Source organism: Oikopleura dioica, chromosome PAR (assembly GCF_907165135.1).
Source record: "Oikopleura dioica chromosome PAR, OKI2018_I68_1.0, whole genome shotgun sequence".
Lineage (NCBI taxonomy): Eukaryota > Metazoa > Chordata > Appendicularia > Copelata > Oikopleuridae > Oikopleura > Oikopleura dioica.
The window spans coordinates 7,491,361-7,509,445 of NC_137293.1; the positions used below are offsets into that span (position 1 = coordinate 7,491,361).

The 18,085-nt window shown below is 41.0% G+C and overlaps 6 protein-coding genes and 2 long non-coding RNA genes across 9 annotated transcripts; 3 read left to right on the top strand and 5 right to left on the bottom strand.

The window, feature by feature from the left end:
- The first annotated feature begins 2,949 nt into the window (after positions 1–2,949).
- On the top strand, positions 2,950–3,331 carry LOC145705558 (uncharacterized). The gene is made up of 3 exons (XR_014134606.1): positions 2,950–3,074; positions 3,114–3,173; positions 3,214–3,331. It is a non-coding gene; the product is annotated as an uncharacterized LOC145705558 (long non-coding RNA).
- A 165-nt stretch (positions 3,332–3,496) lies between these two features.
- On the top strand, positions 3,497–6,607 carry LOC145705130 (cilia- and flagella-associated protein 58-like). The gene is made up of 9 exons (XM_081782585.1): positions 3,497–3,608; positions 3,655–3,777; positions 3,865–4,090; positions 4,135–4,274; positions 4,319–4,630; positions 4,677–4,817; positions 4,863–5,175; positions 5,222–6,360; positions 6,407–6,607. The coding sequence occupies exons 1-9, from the start codon at positions 3,555–3,557 to the stop codon at positions 6,599–6,601; spliced, it is 2,643 nt and encodes an 880-aa protein (XP_081638711.1). The 5' UTR covers positions 3,497–3,554; the 3' UTR covers positions 6,602–6,607.
- Positions 6,608–9,047: 2,440 nt separating this feature from the next.
- Positions 9,048–10,527, bottom strand: LOC145701576 (abhydrolase domain-containing protein abhd-5.1-like). The gene is made up of 4 exons (XM_081778787.1): positions 10,244–10,527; positions 9,732–9,938; positions 9,427–9,688; positions 9,048–9,380 (listed from the first exon to the last, which is right to left on the bottom strand). The coding sequence occupies exons 1-4, from the start codon at positions 10,525–10,527 to the stop codon at positions 9,081–9,083; spliced, it is 1,053 nt and encodes a 350-aa protein (XP_081634913.1). The 3' UTR covers positions 9,048–9,080.
- A 469-nt stretch (positions 10,528–10,996) lies between these two features.
- Positions 10,997–11,922, bottom strand: LOC145705129 (uncharacterized). The gene is made up of 3 exons (XM_081782584.1): positions 11,459–11,922; positions 11,184–11,368; positions 10,997–11,141 (listed from the first exon to the last, which is right to left on the bottom strand). Exons 1-3 carry the CDS (start codon positions 11,688–11,690, stop codon positions 11,022–11,024), a joined length of 537 nt encoding a protein of 178 aa, XP_081638710.1. The 5' UTR covers positions 11,691–11,922; the 3' UTR covers positions 10,997–11,021.
- Positions 11,923–12,042: 120 nt separating this feature from the next.
- Positions 12,043–13,826, bottom strand: LOC145706017 (protein henna-like). Of its 2 annotated transcripts, none has more exons than XM_081783528.1 (8): positions 13,731–13,826; positions 13,516–13,645; positions 13,382–13,473; positions 13,076–13,308; positions 12,758–13,033; positions 12,657–12,716; positions 12,447–12,608; positions 12,043–12,401 (listed from the first exon to the last, which is right to left on the bottom strand). In XM_081783528.1, exons 1-8 carry the CDS (start codon positions 13,767–13,769, stop codon positions 12,044–12,046), a joined length of 1,350 nt encoding a protein of 449 aa, XP_081639654.1. In that variant the 5' UTR covers positions 13,770–13,826; the 3' UTR covers position 12,043. The 2 variants fall into 2 exon arrangements, with proteins under 2 accessions (XP_081639654.1, XP_081639655.1); XM_081783529.1 differs by having other exon boundaries at positions 13,076–13,304; positions 13,378–13,473.
- Positions 13,827–14,404: 578 nt separating this feature from the next.
- On the bottom strand, positions 14,405–16,307 carry LOC145701577 (uncharacterized). The gene is made up of 8 exons (XM_081778788.1): positions 16,230–16,307; positions 16,004–16,185; positions 15,717–15,832; positions 15,516–15,669; positions 15,240–15,474; positions 14,987–15,192; positions 14,653–14,942; positions 14,405–14,606 (listed from the first exon to the last, which is right to left on the bottom strand). The coding sequence occupies exons 1-8, from the start codon at positions 16,267–16,269 to the stop codon at positions 14,405–14,407; spliced, it is 1,425 nt and encodes a 474-aa protein (XP_081634914.1). The 5' UTR covers positions 16,270–16,307.
- A 296-nt stretch (positions 16,308–16,603) lies between these two features.
- LOC145703963 (uncharacterized) lies at positions 16,604–17,535 on the top strand. Its single transcript, XM_081781378.1, has 2 exons — positions 16,604–17,188; positions 17,236–17,535. The coding sequence occupies exons 1-2, from the start codon at positions 16,627–16,629 to the stop codon at positions 17,439–17,441; spliced, it is 768 nt and encodes a 255-aa protein (XP_081637504.1). The 5' UTR covers positions 16,604–16,626; the 3' UTR covers positions 17,442–17,535.
- On the bottom strand, positions 17,531–18,084 carry LOC145703964 (uncharacterized). Its single transcript, XR_014134400.1, has 2 exons — positions 17,842–18,084; positions 17,531–17,798 (listed from the first exon to the last, which is right to left on the bottom strand). It is a non-coding gene; the product is annotated as an uncharacterized LOC145703964 (long non-coding RNA).
- Between the last annotated feature and the right edge of the window lies 1 nt (position 18,085).

The window sequence follows — 18,085 nt, forward strand, 5'->3', positions numbered from 1 at the left end:
TTTTTAATAAGGTGAACACAGATCTCGTACAGCCTCCTGCCACTGCCGCAAATGGACAAAGCACTCTTGAGAAAGATGGCTATCAAGCAGTCGACTGAGCTACTACTTCTTTTCTGTCGACATTATGACTGTAGAATTTTTTTATTTAAATTATTACCAACGCGCGTCAGCAAGAAAATAAACTATTTATCCACAAAAAATATCTTTCCTATTTTTAAAATGAGCAATAAGTCGCTTTTCTTACCGGAAGTAGGGAAATAATTGCAAAAATAAAAATCATTAATTAGGTTCAAAAGTCTTAGTAAAGCATCGTTTGATTGAAATAAAATGGTAGAGAGTTTCGATAAGCGAAGAAAAATGTGTATTTTCAGGCAATTGAAGGTGAGGATCTTTCAAAAACGGCACTTCATGTCAAGAAAGCACTTGTAAGAGCCAAGCAAAAATATGGACAACCGTTTATTGCAGCAATCGCTGTTATTATTCATGGTGATATATAATCGGAATTCTCGTAATTATACCAGTTGCAGAGGTATCTCCTGGCATGGCGAAATACTTGAGAGAAGCAGAGAGAGTCGGATGGAAAGACGTTCCCGTCGATTTTGGAGACCTTGTTCAAAAGCTTCAGGAGAAGTATATGCAAACAATAAGAAAAAGATCGAAAATGAACGACTTTATGAAAGTCAAATTGCAGGAAAAATATGAGACGGTATCAAGAAGGATTGATGAGGCAGTATTTAGAACTGACGACTTTCAAGTTTTCTTTGAACGGCCAGGTTTCTGCCCTAGGTACTGATCTTTCAAGGCAAAATCCGAGTTGAATCCTAAAAAGACAAAAAAGGAACTCGAGGAAATTCTGACTGCCGACGACGTGGATTTCGTCGGAAATTATATTGAAGGAGTTCTCGGTCAAAAGGTAGGGTTTTAGTCTTCTTTTTAGTTCTTGATTGACGAGAATATCAATATTTTCAGGAAAGTGGAAGTCAAGATATTTCAAAATCCGCACTTGCTGTTACGAAATCCCTTCATAGAGCGAAAGCAAAATTTGGGAATGAGTTTACTGAAACCATCGCGGCGATTCTTCACGGTAATGTTCTTATTGGAAGGTTTGTCTTATTATCAAATCCAGCAATATCTCCTGCTACTGCGAAATACTTGAGACAAGCAGAAGGAAACAAATGGCGGGACGTAACGCGCCCTCAGTTCGATTTTGATAATTACGATCAAAACAATCAAAACTACGAAAAAGCAGTTACAGAAATGCAAGAACCTGTCAAAGCTAAACTGCAAGAAAAATACGCGCACGCATCAAGAGTGATTGATGAGGCTGTGGATGAAACTGGTGACTTTCAAGTCTTCTATGAAAAGCTAGGTTTCAAAAGATCTTCACGGCATAAAAATTATTCAAAATCGTGCTTTTGAATCCTGAAAAGATAAAGCACGAACTCGAGTCAATTCTGACCGCCGACGACGTTGATTTCGTCAAGCATTATGTTGAGGGAGTTCTTGGTCCTGAGGTCGAGCTTTCACTTTATCGATGATTTTCAGTCTTCATTTAAGTTTTTGATTGATGAATATTTATGATCTTCGAACTCTGCCAATAAAGAATCAATCCTTGTTGTCTCCAACAAAATTTGTCGGGTTGAAATATCAATACGGTATTGAGATGCCATGAGATCCACGTTGAGCTTTAGAAATGTTGTTTTGAATAATTCTATAAACTCTGAAAACAAAATCTGAATAATTAAACGCTCCATGCGATGAGTCTCGGCTGTGGAGATTCATGTAAGAAAATATTTTTCGACACGGTTTTTCGTTGATTTTAACAAGGAATGGATTACACATTGGAGCAGCTCAAAGATTTGACAAGAGAATTAGAGATTCATGGAGCGGCTCAGGAGCGGTTTTCGAAATCATCGTTCACTCTTTCATTCTTTCTGACTTCAAAAGAAGCTAGAATTTTTTGATAAAAATGGATGCGAGAATGAGAGCTATGCAAAAGGCCAAGCTTTTGGCCAAACGTAAGAGGGCCAAAGCAGAGAAAGTAGAGAAAGAAAACAGGTAAAGAATCAAGTTAAAGCTCAAAATACTAGAATATCTCGATAGTAAACCAAAGAATGAAGCGTCATCGCCATTGGGGGAGTCCCCAAAGAGCAAGCGGCAAATTTCGATGGTGCCCGAAATGCTCTCTAAATTTAAAAATCTCCACGGACAAGATGAATTCGAAAACTGGACGCAGGAAGATGTCATTTTCGACCTTCTCGGTCAAATGTCCAAGAATGAGGAGCAGGTCAAGGCGGAAATAGAAGGCTTTCAGGACGATTTCATCGACGTCGCAAACAAGTTTCAAGTTTCTTCGCAAAAACTTGGAGGGCTTTCGAAAGAGCTGCAGCTTGAGGAGGCGAGGATGCTCAGAGAGCATCAGAGATTTCAGCGCGTAAAAGTGCTGAATGCTGAGATTCGACGGGAGAAGGAAAAGCTCGAGCAAAAGAGAGGAGAGATGATCAAATATCTACAGGAGCAGAGGCAGCGACTCAATCTTCTGAAGGACAAACAAGCTGAAGTCGATATCAAGAGAAAAGATATTCAAAAGGTAAGTGCAAAAGGTTGTAGTTTATTATTTCATAAAAAGAGGATTCTTGAAAGAAAATTAATTGGTGTTTTCATATTGCTTTTTCTTCACCGACTATGCATACAGTATGCAGCAAACTTTCACCGACTATATAAAGATAAGTGTATTGAATCATTTAAAAATTATATCATATTATTTATATCATATAAATTATATGGGTTTTGGATTTTTTCGTCATTTTATGACATTGTGTCCCCAAAAGAGGGCGCAACACTGCACTAGTTCTCAGTGGGAACTCAGTATAACTTGGTTCGATTCAATGTTACTTTAACTGATTGGCATCAATCATGATCGATAATGCACTAACGATACTACCTTCTTTTAGAAACTATTCGAAGCAAGAACCCGTCATACCAACGAACGATTCATTTCTACATCGAAGGTCAAGAACTTTTTGAGGGAAGGGGAAGTACTCAACGACGAGAACAACCGTCTTCTTGAGAAGGTATCAAAATTTACCTCACAGAAATTTATCTTATTTCAGATGAACGAGCTAAAAGCAGACTATGAACTCGCATCAAATGCATTTCTCGACGACTTGAAGGTATTTTTTGAGCAAGACAAGCTTTCTAGTTCTTTTCTAGCAAAACTCGAGCTTCATTCGATCTCTACGAGACAAACTCAGAGCCATACAGGAACTGGTTCATCTTGACTACTGAAAACATCGATGAGAAAAATTTCAAGGAACCACTTTCAGGCAACTGAAAGCGAAAAACCAGCAATTTTGAAGCGATAAGAAGTTGCGAAGAAAAATAATTTATACTGTAACATCTGTACTTGAATAAACGTCTCTTCAGATAAAAATTCAAAATACTATGAAGAAGATAGAAAAAATCTCCAAAAATGAAAAACAGCTCTAGAACATCATCTCTAGAACACGTCGTAAAATCAGGTTTATTTACAGTCATTCGCCAGTTTGTTAAAAATGAGCGAAAAGACCGGAGACTCCGATCTCGTGCAGCTTGAGAAGGATTTCCAGGTAAGTTCTCGCCGCTCTCGTTCAGAATTTGATTTTAAAATTACAGGAGGTGATCAATGAGCTCGCAGGAGAGCCGGCCCTTGAAAAATTCAAGGCCGAATTTGAAAAAGTGCACAATGCGCTGATTGAGGCCAATTTGTCTAACACCAAACTAGCAGCAAAGGAAGGGGTTAACCTTATCATCCTATCTACTTTAGTTTAAGTTTAAGCATTAATTTTTATTAAAATTTTGATCAAAAACGAAACCCGCAAAAAGTGCCGCGAGCTCAACGCCGAGATCGTCTCCAACTCGACCAAGGTCTCTGAAGCGCTCAAGATCGGCGAGGATGATCAGTCCAGCATCTCGCAGCTCCAGTCCGAGCTGGAGAAGGCCTGGGTCATGCTCGACGCGTCGAATGAAAAGGAGAACCGAGCGCGAGAAACGATCAAAGCGCTCAAGATCGAGGTCGAGAACCTGACCAAGCTGGTTGAGAACAACACTGGTAAGGATTCCTCAAAGGGTTCATCATAACAAGGTGTGTTCTAGAGACTGTGGTGGGTCATGACAGCTCGATGAAAGAAATTATGCGCCAGAAACAAGAGCTCAAGGACGAACGAGACGCGCTCGTGAAAGAGTGCGACGAGCATCGAGCCGAGCTTGAGAAGAATACGGAACGCATTATTTCTGTAAGTTTACTCTTCCTTGATCTCTAATCTCATCTTTTTCCTAGCTCGAGGATCAGACCGCCCGCGCAACAAACGACATCGCCGAGCTGAAACAAGACATTCAGTTCAAAACCAACGACGCCGCCAAAGCCCTCCGAGCAAAGGAGAAGCTCGAGAAGGAGATCTCTGTCGTCGCTACAGCCCGCGCTGCATCCGAGCTCGAAGCGAAGAAACTCTCGGATCAGCTCGCGAAAAAGAAGGCTGAGCACGATGCTGTGGTCGAGAAAACTCGCGCCGTTCGGATTGCTGCCGATCGAGCGCAAAAGGATATCAAAAATCTTGACCACAAGCTTCAAAAGACGAACGAAGAACTTTTGGTAAGGCGATTCTCTCTCCATATTGGTCGATTTATTATCATTTTAGAAACAACAAGAGGTCACTGGCAAGTTGGGTGGCGAAAAAACTGAGCTTTTGTGCGAGTTGCGCATCAGGGAGGATGAAATCTCAACATTAAAAAATGAAATTAATCGAAATAACAAAATTATGGAGAAGCTCAAGGTCAAGGTAGGCGGTTTCTTCCTTGATTCCGATGTTAAAATTGTCTTTTAGCTTCAAAAATCCGAAAGCGACCGAATTGAACTGGACAAAAAACGCGACGACCTGAAAGGCAAGGCAGCTGCGCTCGAGCGAGACCGAGACATTGCCGTCAAGCTGGCCGAAGTGGACAAGAAGCAGATTGAAGAATTGGCGCGCGAACGCGACATTCTCGATAATAACCTGCTCAAGGCCGCTTCTGCCACTGCTGCTCAAGTTGAAGCCGTCAAGCTCCATGTGTCGCACAAGAAGAATCTTGAATGCGAGATTGCTTCGTACAGAGAAGAGTCCACTAAGCAGCGAAAGATTATCTTCCAGCTCGAAAAAGGTACCCGCCAAAATCCAAATATATTTTCTAATTCCAATTTCCCTAGAGCGAGAAAAATACATCACGAGCACAATGGAATTGAACGTGAAAATCAACGAGCTGAGCAAGGACATGCGAATCTCAAAGCTGGAGCTGTTCGACTATCAGAAGCAGATCGCCGAGTACGAGGCGCGACTGAAGCAGCAGCAGAGCATGAATGATACCGTACGCGCGGATCGCAATCTTTACTTGAAGAACTTGACCGACAGTCAGGAAGAAATCAACGAGCTCAGGAAAAAGATCAAAATCATGACGTACCAAGTGGACCAGTTCAAGGACGAAATCTCCAACAAGGAAGCCAGTCTCGTCAAAGTGAATCTTGAGCACGCCCGAATCGAGAAGGAAAAGGAAGCTCTTCGGGCGGATATCCAGCGATTGAAGAACAACGCTGGAGACTCCGATCGACAACTAGAGTCGATGGAGAAGCAGATTTCAAATCTGCAGCAGATCATTCGCGAGGCCGAAGTCGAGCGACAGGGTCAACAGAAAACGCTGGAAAAAGTGTTGACCGAGCGAGATCTTCTTGGAACACAGCTTGTCCGGCGAAATGACGAACTCGCTCTTCTCCACGAAAAAACAAAGCTCCAGACGAGCGAGGCGATCAAGGGAGAACAGCACTACAAAATGCGGCTGGACGACATTCGAATTTTAAAGACCGAACTCGCCGAAATTCGACGCGAGAAGAAACTGCTCAAGAAGAACTTGAACAGCGCCGAGCACACGCAACGCGAAGTTCACAAGCTCTCCAGCGAGCTCATCCGCGAAAAGACCAGATGCAGAGCGCTGGAAGAAGAGCTCGAGAATCCGATGAACATCCATCGATGGCGACGACTCGAAGGCGCAGATCCATCAACTTACGAGCTTATCCAGCAAGTGCACGCGCTTCAGAAGCGACTGATCGAGAAGACCGCCGAAATCGTCCAGAAAGAGTTCAAGATCAAGGAGAAAGAAGCTTGCTACGTCGAGTTGCGAGAGATCCTCGCGCGACAGCCAGGACCTGAAGCAGCTGAGCAACTGGCCGAGTACCAGCGATGCATGAGAAACAAGACAAAACAGCTCAAACGACTCGTTGCTGAACTCAACGTTGCGGAAATGTCGATGTCAGAGCAAGAGACTGAAATTGGCAGAATTTCCAATGAACTCAAGGTAAATGGCCCTCATTAATTTCAGATCATAATTCTGTATTTTTTAGGAAGTGAAGCAAAAGTACCTGGAAATGAAAAAGAACGAAGCTCTCGCCCGCAATCAACGTCACATTCCCGCTGGAAAGCCACCAAAGCCAAATACAGAGCCAAAATTGCGCTTTGCAGGCGGCGGATTCAATTTGAAGCAGGCCAATGCTCTCCAGAAAAATGTATTATCTGCAAGTGTTACTAATTTCTCATAAATAAATTATATTCTATTTTATCATCTCCAGGGCGTTTACTTTTTATTTGACAGTTGGATTGGACCAATACAGTAATAGAGCATTTGAAAGTAGGATCAGCAGCTTCAAGCTCTTTTATAATTTTATAGCCAGCAGGGTTTTCCAACTAGCTCTTGACGCCATAAAAATTATGATCTCCCGGAAAGTCACGGCAGAGACAGCAACAATATTTTTCCAGTGCGTGGCATTTGAAGTCTTCCAGTTGTTGTTACAAATATTTTTCTTTTTTCAATTATGGGGCGATATTTTATTCTATGGGGCGAGAAATCTGACGCATATTTTTACGAGCTCCGTCATTTGCTGAACATAACGAATGGAGACTATACGAAAGGAAATACGTTTTTTGCATCAATGGATTACTATGCAAGGATGTTTTACCTTGTCATTCTGGGTGTACTCGGAGCGGCTATACTCCTTGCATCTGCAATTTATTTTTTTTGCAAAAAAAAGTATGTACTATTTTCGCAAAAAATAATTCATACTGTATAGATTTTCTAACAATACCACATGGATACGCGCTCATCAAAATTTCTATATTTTGCGAATGTTTATCTTCTTGCTTTTTTACCTCGTTGATTTCGGGTAAGCCTTACTCCAGCTCACCAATACTTTCGTTTAATCTTCATTCAGGCTCGATATTTATATGGCAATACAACTGTTTAGGACAAGAAATTTCTTTTGGGGTTCATCGTCAATCATAATTATCATCATTGCTCAATTTATTCAAAATATTGCTTCTTTTAACTCTAAAGCTCGGTTTTCAAAAGGACTCCTATTTATGATAGAGGATAATTTGAAATCTTTTAAGATTTAACAGATGAAGAAAGAGAATCGTTTTCTGTAAAATTACTCCATTGTTTATGCATTGGACCAATATTTATATTTTATAAGCTCTTAAAAGTCCATAAGTCAGAGGTAGGCATAAAAGTTATACTTAGGCCACGCGCTTTTTAGTATACTGTACAGTCATTTCTCAAGCTCGTTAACAGGGAGAGCGCGCCGCTTGTTAAGAAACATTTTTTGATGGATTTGCCGAAAATAGATGGGCGCTCGCTAAGCCTGCCTTTCTCGGCTTGGAAAGTGGAGCTTTGCATCCCTTGTAAAGAAACTTGGGTTTTCCAAAAATAAATAGGACGCCCGGTGTAAAGAAACATGAGTGCAAATTGGTGTTGACAAACTTGAGAAATGACTGTATACGGTTTATACAGTATAACTTATACTTGAAATTGAAGTCGATGATTTACTTGGGGAATAATGCCGATTTTAGGGCACCAGCGAAAATTTACTAGAAAGAAAAAGATCTTTAGAAATAGAATTCACTAAACTCAAAATTATAGAAGGATTGATTGAAGGAACTAGTCAGGTAAATATGGCAGAAATCGACAATTTTTGACCGACTTATTAAATTTATGACAGGTTTTGTTGATTTATGAATTTTTTTTAGCTTTTTCTTAAATTTTATATTTACGTAAACTGCACATGGTATAAAGAATTCAGCGACGGAGTCAGAAAAGAAGGGTTTCCACCCTATACTCGTGCTGGTAAAAATTAATTGATTCTATAAAATGTATATTTTTTTCTAGTAAATGATTATTGCGTTGCCGAACAGTCCATAAGTGTAAACCTTCGATCTTTATCCTTGTTAATGTCAGTGGCTACTTTTTTAATAACCATGAAGATGATCAAGGACGTTCAATACGATAGTGATGGGTTGTCACTAAGTAAGCAGATATTTATTCTTTTTCAATTGGTACTGCAATTAGTTTTCCGTTCGATCATTTATATACTATTTTCATTTCATTTCGGTGTTTCATCCACACAGTCCCCAACGAAAAATTTTCTCATCAGTTTTTTGCCCTTACTTATTCATTTTTTAATACTTATTGCTTATCAATCAATTACAGATGGATTTTTGAAAGTTATTCGTCAAGATTGGTATTATTCAATAGGACGAGTATTTTTCTATGATCTAGGAGAGAAAAATTCAAGTATTGGCGCATTGAATTTTTTACTAATGCATCTTGAAATTTTGATTGTTTTCATTCTGTTGATAGTAAATGGCTTAGGCGATGATTATGTATTCGGAATTTTTGGCTTAGAAATTCGATTAGAAACTGCTGCTACACTGATTAACATTTATCTATTTTTATTAATCATATTCGGCTTAAATTTGCTGTGGATATTCCGTCTTTGTCCGGCTTCATCAGTAAGACGTCAGTCTTTTGTCGAAGAAATCAAACTGATTCTCTGCCGGAATTGCCTCGTGAACACAAGCAATCAGGATGATTCTAATCAACCATAATAAAATGAAACTGAGCTCTATTATTCCTTTTTAAATTTTTTTAAATTGATACAAAAGCTTCTCAATAAATTAATAAAATATTATTTTTAAACAACTTCAGGGGGCTTTTATTTATTCGCAAAACTTTGGCAGTTGGATTTAAATTTTTGAGTTCAATATTTTGTTGACTACAGAATTGACTTCTTCCGGATGCGTGCATTGAAGGTGATGAGACGCGTTTTCCACTACAGTTACAGAGCATTTGAAATTAGGATCAGCAGCTTCAAGCTCTTTTATAATTTTGTAGCCGACAGAGTTTTCCACCCAGCTTTTGCCGCCATAGAGAAAATGAATGTTTTTCGGAAGGTTTTCGTGTTTTTCGAGCATTCGAGGACCCATCGGATTTTTAGCGTATCCGAAGCCAGCATTCAAGTTGCTAAACGCGATCTCTCCGCTAGCCTTTAAAAACGAGTTTGAAAAGACGTTGCTGTGTTTGAGTACTTACAGGCTTTGCAGAGTTAATTTCAAAAATGTAGTCCAAAAACTCATTGCCATAGGTCGCCGCCAAATCCTTCCTCGCTGCTTTGAGTATTTTCGGGCCGAGCGACATGGGAAGAGCTCTGAGGATGTCCATACCACCGAACTTTAACCCAAGTCCTTGGTACGATTTGAGCAAGATTTTCTGCCACCAGTTTAGGCGCTTTTCAACGCGCTCTTCAAAGGTCATTTCAGACTCTTTTATTCCCCAGGCGTCGAGGAGAATAACTCTGAACATGAATTTAACAACAAAAGCTCCCATTTTCATCTTACCCTTCGGTGGAAAAATCAGCCTCAATCGCTAGTCTCGCTGCAAGATATCCTCCGAAAGAGTGGCCGCCGATCCAGAAGGTTGTTTCTCCAGGAACTTCTACCGCAATAACATCTTTGAGTGATTTTACCCATTCATCTTCGGGTTCTTCTGGAAACTCTGGCCTTTCTGACTGAGCAAAACCAGGCAAATCGATCATCAAAATCGCTCTAAATTAGCGTCAATCTCTTTCAAGATTGAAAATCTGAAGATGAACGTACCCTGGGCTCGGGAACCAGTGTAGAAAACCTGAGTCAGGGTATTAAATAACTGAAATGAAAAGCCGCAAAGCGGCTTTTTTAAAAAACGAAGCCGCAAAGCTGCTTCGCAAATATTATCATTTCAATCTATCAAAAATTAAGACGAAGCCGCTTCGCGGCTTCGATTTTAAAAACGCCGCTGCGCGGCTTTTCATTTCAGTTCTTTCAGACCCTGACTCAGGTTTTCTACACAGGTTGTTGAGCCCAGAACGTACCTATCCGAAGCCATATCCGCTACATTTTTATAAAAACATCCTGTTCCAGCGACCCAGCCATGTAAAAGCACTAATGGCGGTTTCTCATTTTTGAGTTCTTCTCTGACCCAGTAGCATCGCGTTCGTCCAAGGTCAGTTTTTACGTCGACGAAGCTCACCGGCGTCGGCGAGAATAGACTCTTGACTGGATCTGGCGAAGGGACGGGAGTGGAGGCGATGGCAAAAGGAAGGGATTTAAAGTTGTAAGTGCATATTTTTAACGCTCTCAATTTAAAATTTGCCATTTGAATTTTGTATTTTTCTAGCTTTGAAGTTGCTTTTAGTTTCTTTTATTACTTTTTCTTACATAATTAAGTACATTCGAGCTTATAAATCCCTATCCATTGATCCTCTGTTCGAAGGAAAATTAATTTATTTTTTGTATTTTTTTCTGGTTATCTTACCCTAAGAGCTGTCGTAAAAAGTTCATTTTGTAGTACGAAAAAGTCACGATTAAAAGGATTGTTTGTTTGATCTCGGTCTCTGACTTGCCGTTCTCGACTGTCCCATTTACGCTCCAAAACAAGAAGTTACGTAAAGACAAATAACTCTGAAGAAAAAACTGGGGTAGAATGTGTGGGATAGAAAGATTCAGATTGTCAAACAAGAATGAAACTCCTATGAACGTGAATCGATTGGATGGGCGCGCGGCCAACTCTCCGTGGGGCAAAAGCATGCTGTATTACAAAAAATAAACGCAACCTTGAAAAAGTCTCTAAAAGTAGAAAATTTTTATTTTTTAAAAAGGTTTGAACAGAGCAAGGTATCCCTTGCAAATTTCTTCTTTGTCTTCGAGTTTCTTGTACAAAGGGTAGTCCTTCGAATAAGCTTCGTATTTGATGTAGTTGTACTCTTTCAGCTGAATTTTTTGTTAAGAAAAGTCTAAGGGAACGGAACATACGCCAATCTTCGTAGCTAGCTTTTGGCTGGCCTTGTTTGGGGCTGTGAAGAAAAAGGCCTCTGCTCCTTCTTTCTGCGAATTGCTAATGCAAGTTGACAGGAAAGTTGAGGCAATTCCCTTCTTTCTAAGTGCGCTTTTGACGCACATAACTCGGCACGTGACCAGCTGATAGCCCTTCATTCGACCTTAAAATTACGATCAAGACCTGGACATAATCGAGTCGTCTATGATTTCAAGACTTTTTCGCTCGTATTTTGACCTGCTAGTAGACTGACCTTGAGACTTGCTCATCGCGCCAATTTGCATGTCTGCCATGAGCGAAAAGTAGTTCACAGCGGTCTGTCCTTGAATAGGTTGGAGCTCGTTTGGCTTCCAGATCTTCGGGAACTTTTCTTTCGTCCCTAACATCACGGCTACCAGCTCATTATCCAACAGGAGCCCGAAAGAGTGGGGTTGAATTTCGTCTAAAACGCCGTGAACGATGCAGTTTGTGACGATGTACTCCATTGAATCCTAATTTTCGGGAAAGAGAAAATAGTTATAAGAGCCCTAGAGAAGTAGATAATCTCGTCTATCCCTCTTTCCTCAAGAACAGTCCCCTCAACCGGCTTATCCCCGTTGAAAGTCACTATAACCGGCTCTGTGAAGGCATTATTTCGTAGAAACTGATTCACTTGATCCACGTGCTCTTCACTCAACGTAATTAAATCTAATGTTCCAGACATATTCCTCTCTAATTTCTTTCTACAATTTGACGCAGCTGAAAAGGGAAATTGTGGATGTACTTGACACTTAGCGGGAAATTCAAAGGCGCGAAGCTTGAAAAAGAAAGAAGAAAATATTCATTGAAATTGGATAATTTATTCGATCATGCGTTTGAGTGCAGCGGAAAGGGCTTCGACTTGATTCTTGACTCCGTCGGCGATATTCTTGCATTGCTCAATATTGTCAAGAATTTCAACGGACTCGGTGTATGCGTTGTACTGCACTTGAACCGGCTTGTTCATCGTTTTGGCGAATTCAGAAACAAGGCGTTTTGCATCTTCAAATGACTCGGTAACGAAATAGGTTGGCTGGTAGGTGGTGATTGGGTATTCTGTCACAGAAGTTACTGATGGTTGGAAGGGGAGGATCTTTGGCTCGTCAGTTCGGCAGTACTCAAGTTCGCCGAATGAGCTCAAAATGCCAGCGCCGTATGCTTTGATTTCTCCATCTTCCCTAAATGAACGGTTCCAGCTATGATAATGTTTGTTTCTGATTTACCGGCAAAGTCCAAATTCAATAGTAAACCAATAAATCGTCGCTAATTTCTTCACGTCCTCATCTGATGCTCCAAGCGAAGCGAGGCCAATCTCTTGACTGAAGGCAGCAAACTTCGGGTCAGCAAAAAGAGGAACATGGCCGATCAGCTCGTGGCAAACATCTCTGGAAATAAAAACGTTTTTAGCGTTGTTGGAAATCTTGTTTGCTTACGGTTCGGGCGTGTAGAGCGGTTTTGACGAGTGGCGGATGTATTGTGTTGAATGGAACACGCTAGAAAATTTGCTCATGAAAGGTTTTTGGTCATTTTGTACCGGAAAGCCAAGCCAGCGAGGAAGTCACGTGAGCTCAGCAATCCGGCGACTGGTCGGAGTCGAAATCCAGTTGTTCGATGTAAAAAGGCAGAGATGTCTCGGATTTGCGGAATGTTATTCTCCGAGTATCCACAGTGCTGCTCCAACATGGGAAACACCTTGTTGAATTCTTTGCAAGCATGGGTGGGGAAGAGTTCTTTCAGCTTTTTGTACATGACGCCCCACGTGGCTTTCTCAGCATCAGTGTATTCGACAAGGGGTAATTTTTCAACGTGTCTAGAAAAATTTTCTTCATGAATTGAATTTCAAGCACAAAACCTGTAGTGAAAAGCAATGTCCGCAAATTCCTTTCGTCGTGCTCTGTAAGCCGGGTCAGTAAATCCCGGGTGATCAGAATCGAGCTCAGATCCATACGACAAAATCTGATTCGCAAAGCGATCAAGTTCAGCAACATGCATTGGGAACCAGGGAATATTATCGTCTGTGTCGCCGGCGGTAAAAACTTTTACAGAATTCACGAGCCCAGATGCCTTTAATTCGGACAAGGCTACCTGAAAGGGGTACAAACGGTTTTCTCTTTTGCATCTCTAATAAACAGGTTCTTTACTATCGTTTGATACCCTGCTGGAAGCTTTTATCATCTTCGGCTGTGGAGGTTTCAGCATAGAATTCGTAGCCGAGATCGCCAAGATTGTTGGATTCGATGTGAATCAAATCTAAGAAAATTTTTTTCCACAAATTTTCTCGAGCTCTTTTACCGATTGATTTCAGGAAAGAGAGCGCCGTTGCTAGCGAACCCTTGTTGCCCATTCGAAAAACGATCGAAGTGCCCATTTTGCTGAATTGAGGCTCTTCGCCATCTTTGTATTTTCCATTCAACTGGTATCCCTTAATAATTTTTCTGTAAGTCATCTTATCTTAAGATTTGAAATGGTAGAATTTAAAGGTATCTTCAGGTGATGTTTTGTCATACCGAGTAGAGCATAGACGCTCGTCTTGAATCGTGCTTCATTTTTCAATCAATTTCGTCTCTAATAATAACAAACTCGGGAGATTTCCGAGAGGCGTATATGTAACGAAATGGGTGTGTTCGATTAAAAATCATAAAATATTCCTCATCTGCTGGAGCGTAATCCACCTGATCATAAAATGATGATTTCTGCGAAAAATTTGAAAACAAGATGAAACCAGAATTTACCAGAATAGATGAAGTTGGTAAATTCATTATTTTTTTTATAAAAATACCGCGATTATCATTTCTAGATGACTACTATGTCCGCCTACGCTCCGTCAGTTAACATTGTCAATTTTTCGTTATAACATTTTTCCCATGTAAAAATGTTAAAATGACGTGCGTATGCGGACAGCAATAGTCACTCAGAAATAATATTCACGGTATATAGTATATTTGTACAACAAGCAATGACGAGTTCGCAACAGGGATAAGGGTCAACGTGATAAGGACAGAATTGCCGAGAGTCCGCGCTTTGGCGGTCCGAATGCTGTTTGTCGTGTAATAATTGGCTTCACTTTTCGATCTTCGTTGAAAATTTTGGCTTTTCAGAGATTCAACAATTGTATTAAAAAATAATTCAAAAAAAAATTAAAAAATAAAAATATTTTTTTTATTAACAAAATACCGAAAATTTATTTATAACGAAAAATATCATATTGTTGAACCCTTCCTAAAACTGTCATGGATGTTTTACCACTTCGGTCATTCATAGTAGCGGAGCTATATGCGATCATTGAGCGATAAACTTGCTTCTGGAGTCGGCACGTTCTTGGAGGCCTCGTGTTTAGCGAGCGATAGATGCTTATATTTTTGTTATATCTTCCTGTATCGACTCTATGGAAAGAACAATTAGAAGAAATCAAATACAAGAGGGACTTACTTTGACTCGAATTCTTTGACAGCTTCGTCTACTTCCATCCTCAGTCGAGGAAGTTGGTCAAGATACACGTCCGAGAACTCGGTGCTCATGGGTATTTCGACGTCGTAACAGAGTGCTCGATGAGGTAGCCAACCGGGCAGATGATAGAGTGGCCGGTCGCCGCGCGCTTCCATATTTGATCTTTGACGCTTAGGTATCCCTGTGTTCATGTCGAGAACGGCCAGCCTCTGAGGCAAGATTGGCTGTGTCTGATTCGTGCCTACGAACTTGAGTCTGATCTTGGCAGTTGTCTGAAAGTAAAATTGGAAAAGTGATAGTGATGGAAGTGACTTACATCCTTTGGTTTCTCGACAGCAACAATCATTGGCACCTTGGTCAAATGCTTGAGTCGACTTAGGTGGGGCAGCCTCGCACCACCGAGGACGTATGGTTTCCTCGGCGTGAGCTGCGGTTTATCCCTTATCGTCTGAAGTAGCTCTTTCACGTTTGATGTAGCATATGGAGAGTCTTTTGAATCGTTGCTCGCCACTCCGGCTCGAACTAAAAAAATACTCTTTAGCACCGTAAAATTTGAAATCGTCGCTTACTTCGTTTCAACTGCTTGAAGAGCTGACCATCGGTCAACCCAATCAGTCGGTTACTCTCCGCGTAATGACCGACAACGTGCGCGGCTTTGCCGACAGCGATCTTCTTGGCCACTTTGCGATACTTTTTAGCGTAGTAGCCGACAATTTCTTGTGCATTATTAAGAGCTTGCTTCTTCATAAATTCAGTGAGCGCATCGAAGAGAATCACACGATTGGACACCATGGCTCCATCTCGCTAACAAAAAACGTAAACTTGGAAAACCTAATCAAAAGTACCTTCAGCGCTAGAGCCTCGATGAACATTTCTGTATCCGTCATTAAGGAGAGGAACTCTTCAAAATCAACTTCTCCATTCCCGTCGCCGTCCATCGTCATCATGACCTCGTTAATCTCATCTTCGTCCAAATTAATGCCGTACTCTTGCAGCGTGCTAAAATTACCGCAATCAGAAATAGATTCGTTCGAGTCAAAAATAACCTGAGTAGCTCAGTCGCATCAATAGATCCGCCACCATTTCTGTCGAAAATTTCAAACGCTTCGCGAAAAGCACTGATTTGAGTTTCTGTTAGTCTATCTTGACTATCTTGGAGACTCTAAAAAGACAAAATAAGGATTAAACCAATTTATGAAAGCAATTTTATGGATCAGTGTTTTGATTGGCCGGTAGGCCAAATACAGCAATCTCATTGGTTATCCAAAAATGCACTTCCATAAATTGGTTAAGTCCAAAAATAAGGAGATTTTAGATGATTGGACCAACTTACGTCAATAATTTCTTGGTCGACGAGCTCATTTATCTTCGTTTCGCGAACTGGGTTGGACATGACGGACTGGCCCCTTTTATAAACTGTGGAAGGAGCGGACTTTCGAGGAGCTGTTGATATTCGACGGCCATCGGAAGTGCTTTGCTTACGAGGACCAACGCGGATATTTGACTTTCTTGGTTCTGATTCCTGATTTAGGGTCTACTATCTTTACTTTATCCATTACCTGCTTTTGGAACGTCGAATTTGACTGCTTCACCAGGCATTTGCCTCGCGTGGCTCCGTTACTGCGGCTCAAACTGATGAAAATTATAAACTGATTTCAAAGATGGATTTTTCCCCAAAATCAACAGATATTCTAGAGAATTTCATCCTTTCCTGGAAATTGCTAATCAATCGTTAATTCTTTTGATAGTCTCTATTTTCTGTGCATTCAGCAGAAAATTAGAGCCGTTGAGTGGAACAAGCGTTCGGAACACGGGCTCGGCACGTGCGCTAACGCTACGCGTGTTCTTTTTCATGTTTTTGATTTGGGTTCTCTAGCACCTCCACCATAATTACTCAACCTATATAATCCAGACCGAAGCGAGATAAGATCATTTCAAGAGAAAATCAGAAGTAAAATGAAGGTTCTCGGAGCTTTTGCCGCCTTTGCCGCTGCTCAGGACACCGAATGGCCCGCTGCAAGCATGGAGCAAGTCTGCGGAGCCGTCAGAGAACTTCCCATGGCTGCCAATCAGACTTGCGAAGTTACCCTCGCCGGTGATCTTCAAGCTCTCTGGGTCAACGCTGGCGGTTCTTTTGTCACCCAACCCAGTATCACTCGAAACAAGTGGTTCATCCACACCTACGAAGGCCACGGCGAAGAAGATGGAGTTCGATTCGTCAGCTGGTTCAAAATCCCCTTCGCCTGGCCATACCAGCTCAGAAACCCAAAACTGACTCCCCAAGAAGTCAAGGACGCCTGCGGATCGTCTGAAGACATCGACATCGAATGCACGGACATCGGCGAAGGAAAGCAGGGACTCTTCATGGCTCCGTTCAATTTCGCTCCTGGAAACAACGATGGAACCTATGCTATTCCAGTAATCAATACCGCAGGTCACAAGAAGGACAACTTGTACACCTTTGAACTGAAGAACCAGAAGTACGACCCCGTCGCCATTACCGACATCGAACTCATGGGTAAGATTCTAAGGCGCCTACTTTTCCTTCTAAAGAATAATTTTTAGCCAATGGAACCGTCATGGCCACTGCCCTCCTCAACGAAACCACCAACGAAGACACCGGCATTAGATACTCCGACGACGGCAAATTCGGCGTCATGCTCGAAGAAGACTACCAAGGCGAACTTCTCTACATCACTTTCAAAAACAAAGACGCCGAAAACATGGAGTTCTTCGGCGGCGCTCAAGCATTCTATTCCTTCATTAATTAATCTTTCCAATAATTCTTCGTTCTACTGACGTTATTCCAAGCAAGGAAATATTTTGAGAATAAACAAAATACACTTGACTACAATAATAATCAATTCAAACGATTTATTTTTGTTCGTCTATTTGATAATTGTAACTCAATTAGCAGAGACATATTTAGCAACAATTTCATCATCAGTGACTTTTTCAACGCAATTTCTGATGTAAAAGCAGCTTCGCCATTCATGAAAATGTTGATTTTTCCCGTTCCGGTGTAGTCCTTCATAAAGTTGTACCATTTTCCCGAACTTGCTTTTTGCTTGTCCATTTGAAGCCAAGCATAGTCTATTTTTAACTCGTCGAGTTTCTTGATCGTGTTTCTAAAATAATTATTTGAAAAAATAGACAAGCAAAAATACTCACTTAGCAAAGAAGCAATAAGAATAGCCAGCAATAACCACCTCGTGTTGATCTAAAACTGCCTCCCATTCCTCTACAGATGGTATGCCTTCGATTTCAATAAGCGTTTCTTTTGCTGCAATCAATGAAAGAAAAACGGCAAGGAACTTCATTTCTGGTTAGTTTTAGAGAAAATGGAACATAGACACGCTTATAAGCAAGCTTGAGAAAGGTCACGAAATTGACGCAAACTAAACAACCTTTTACG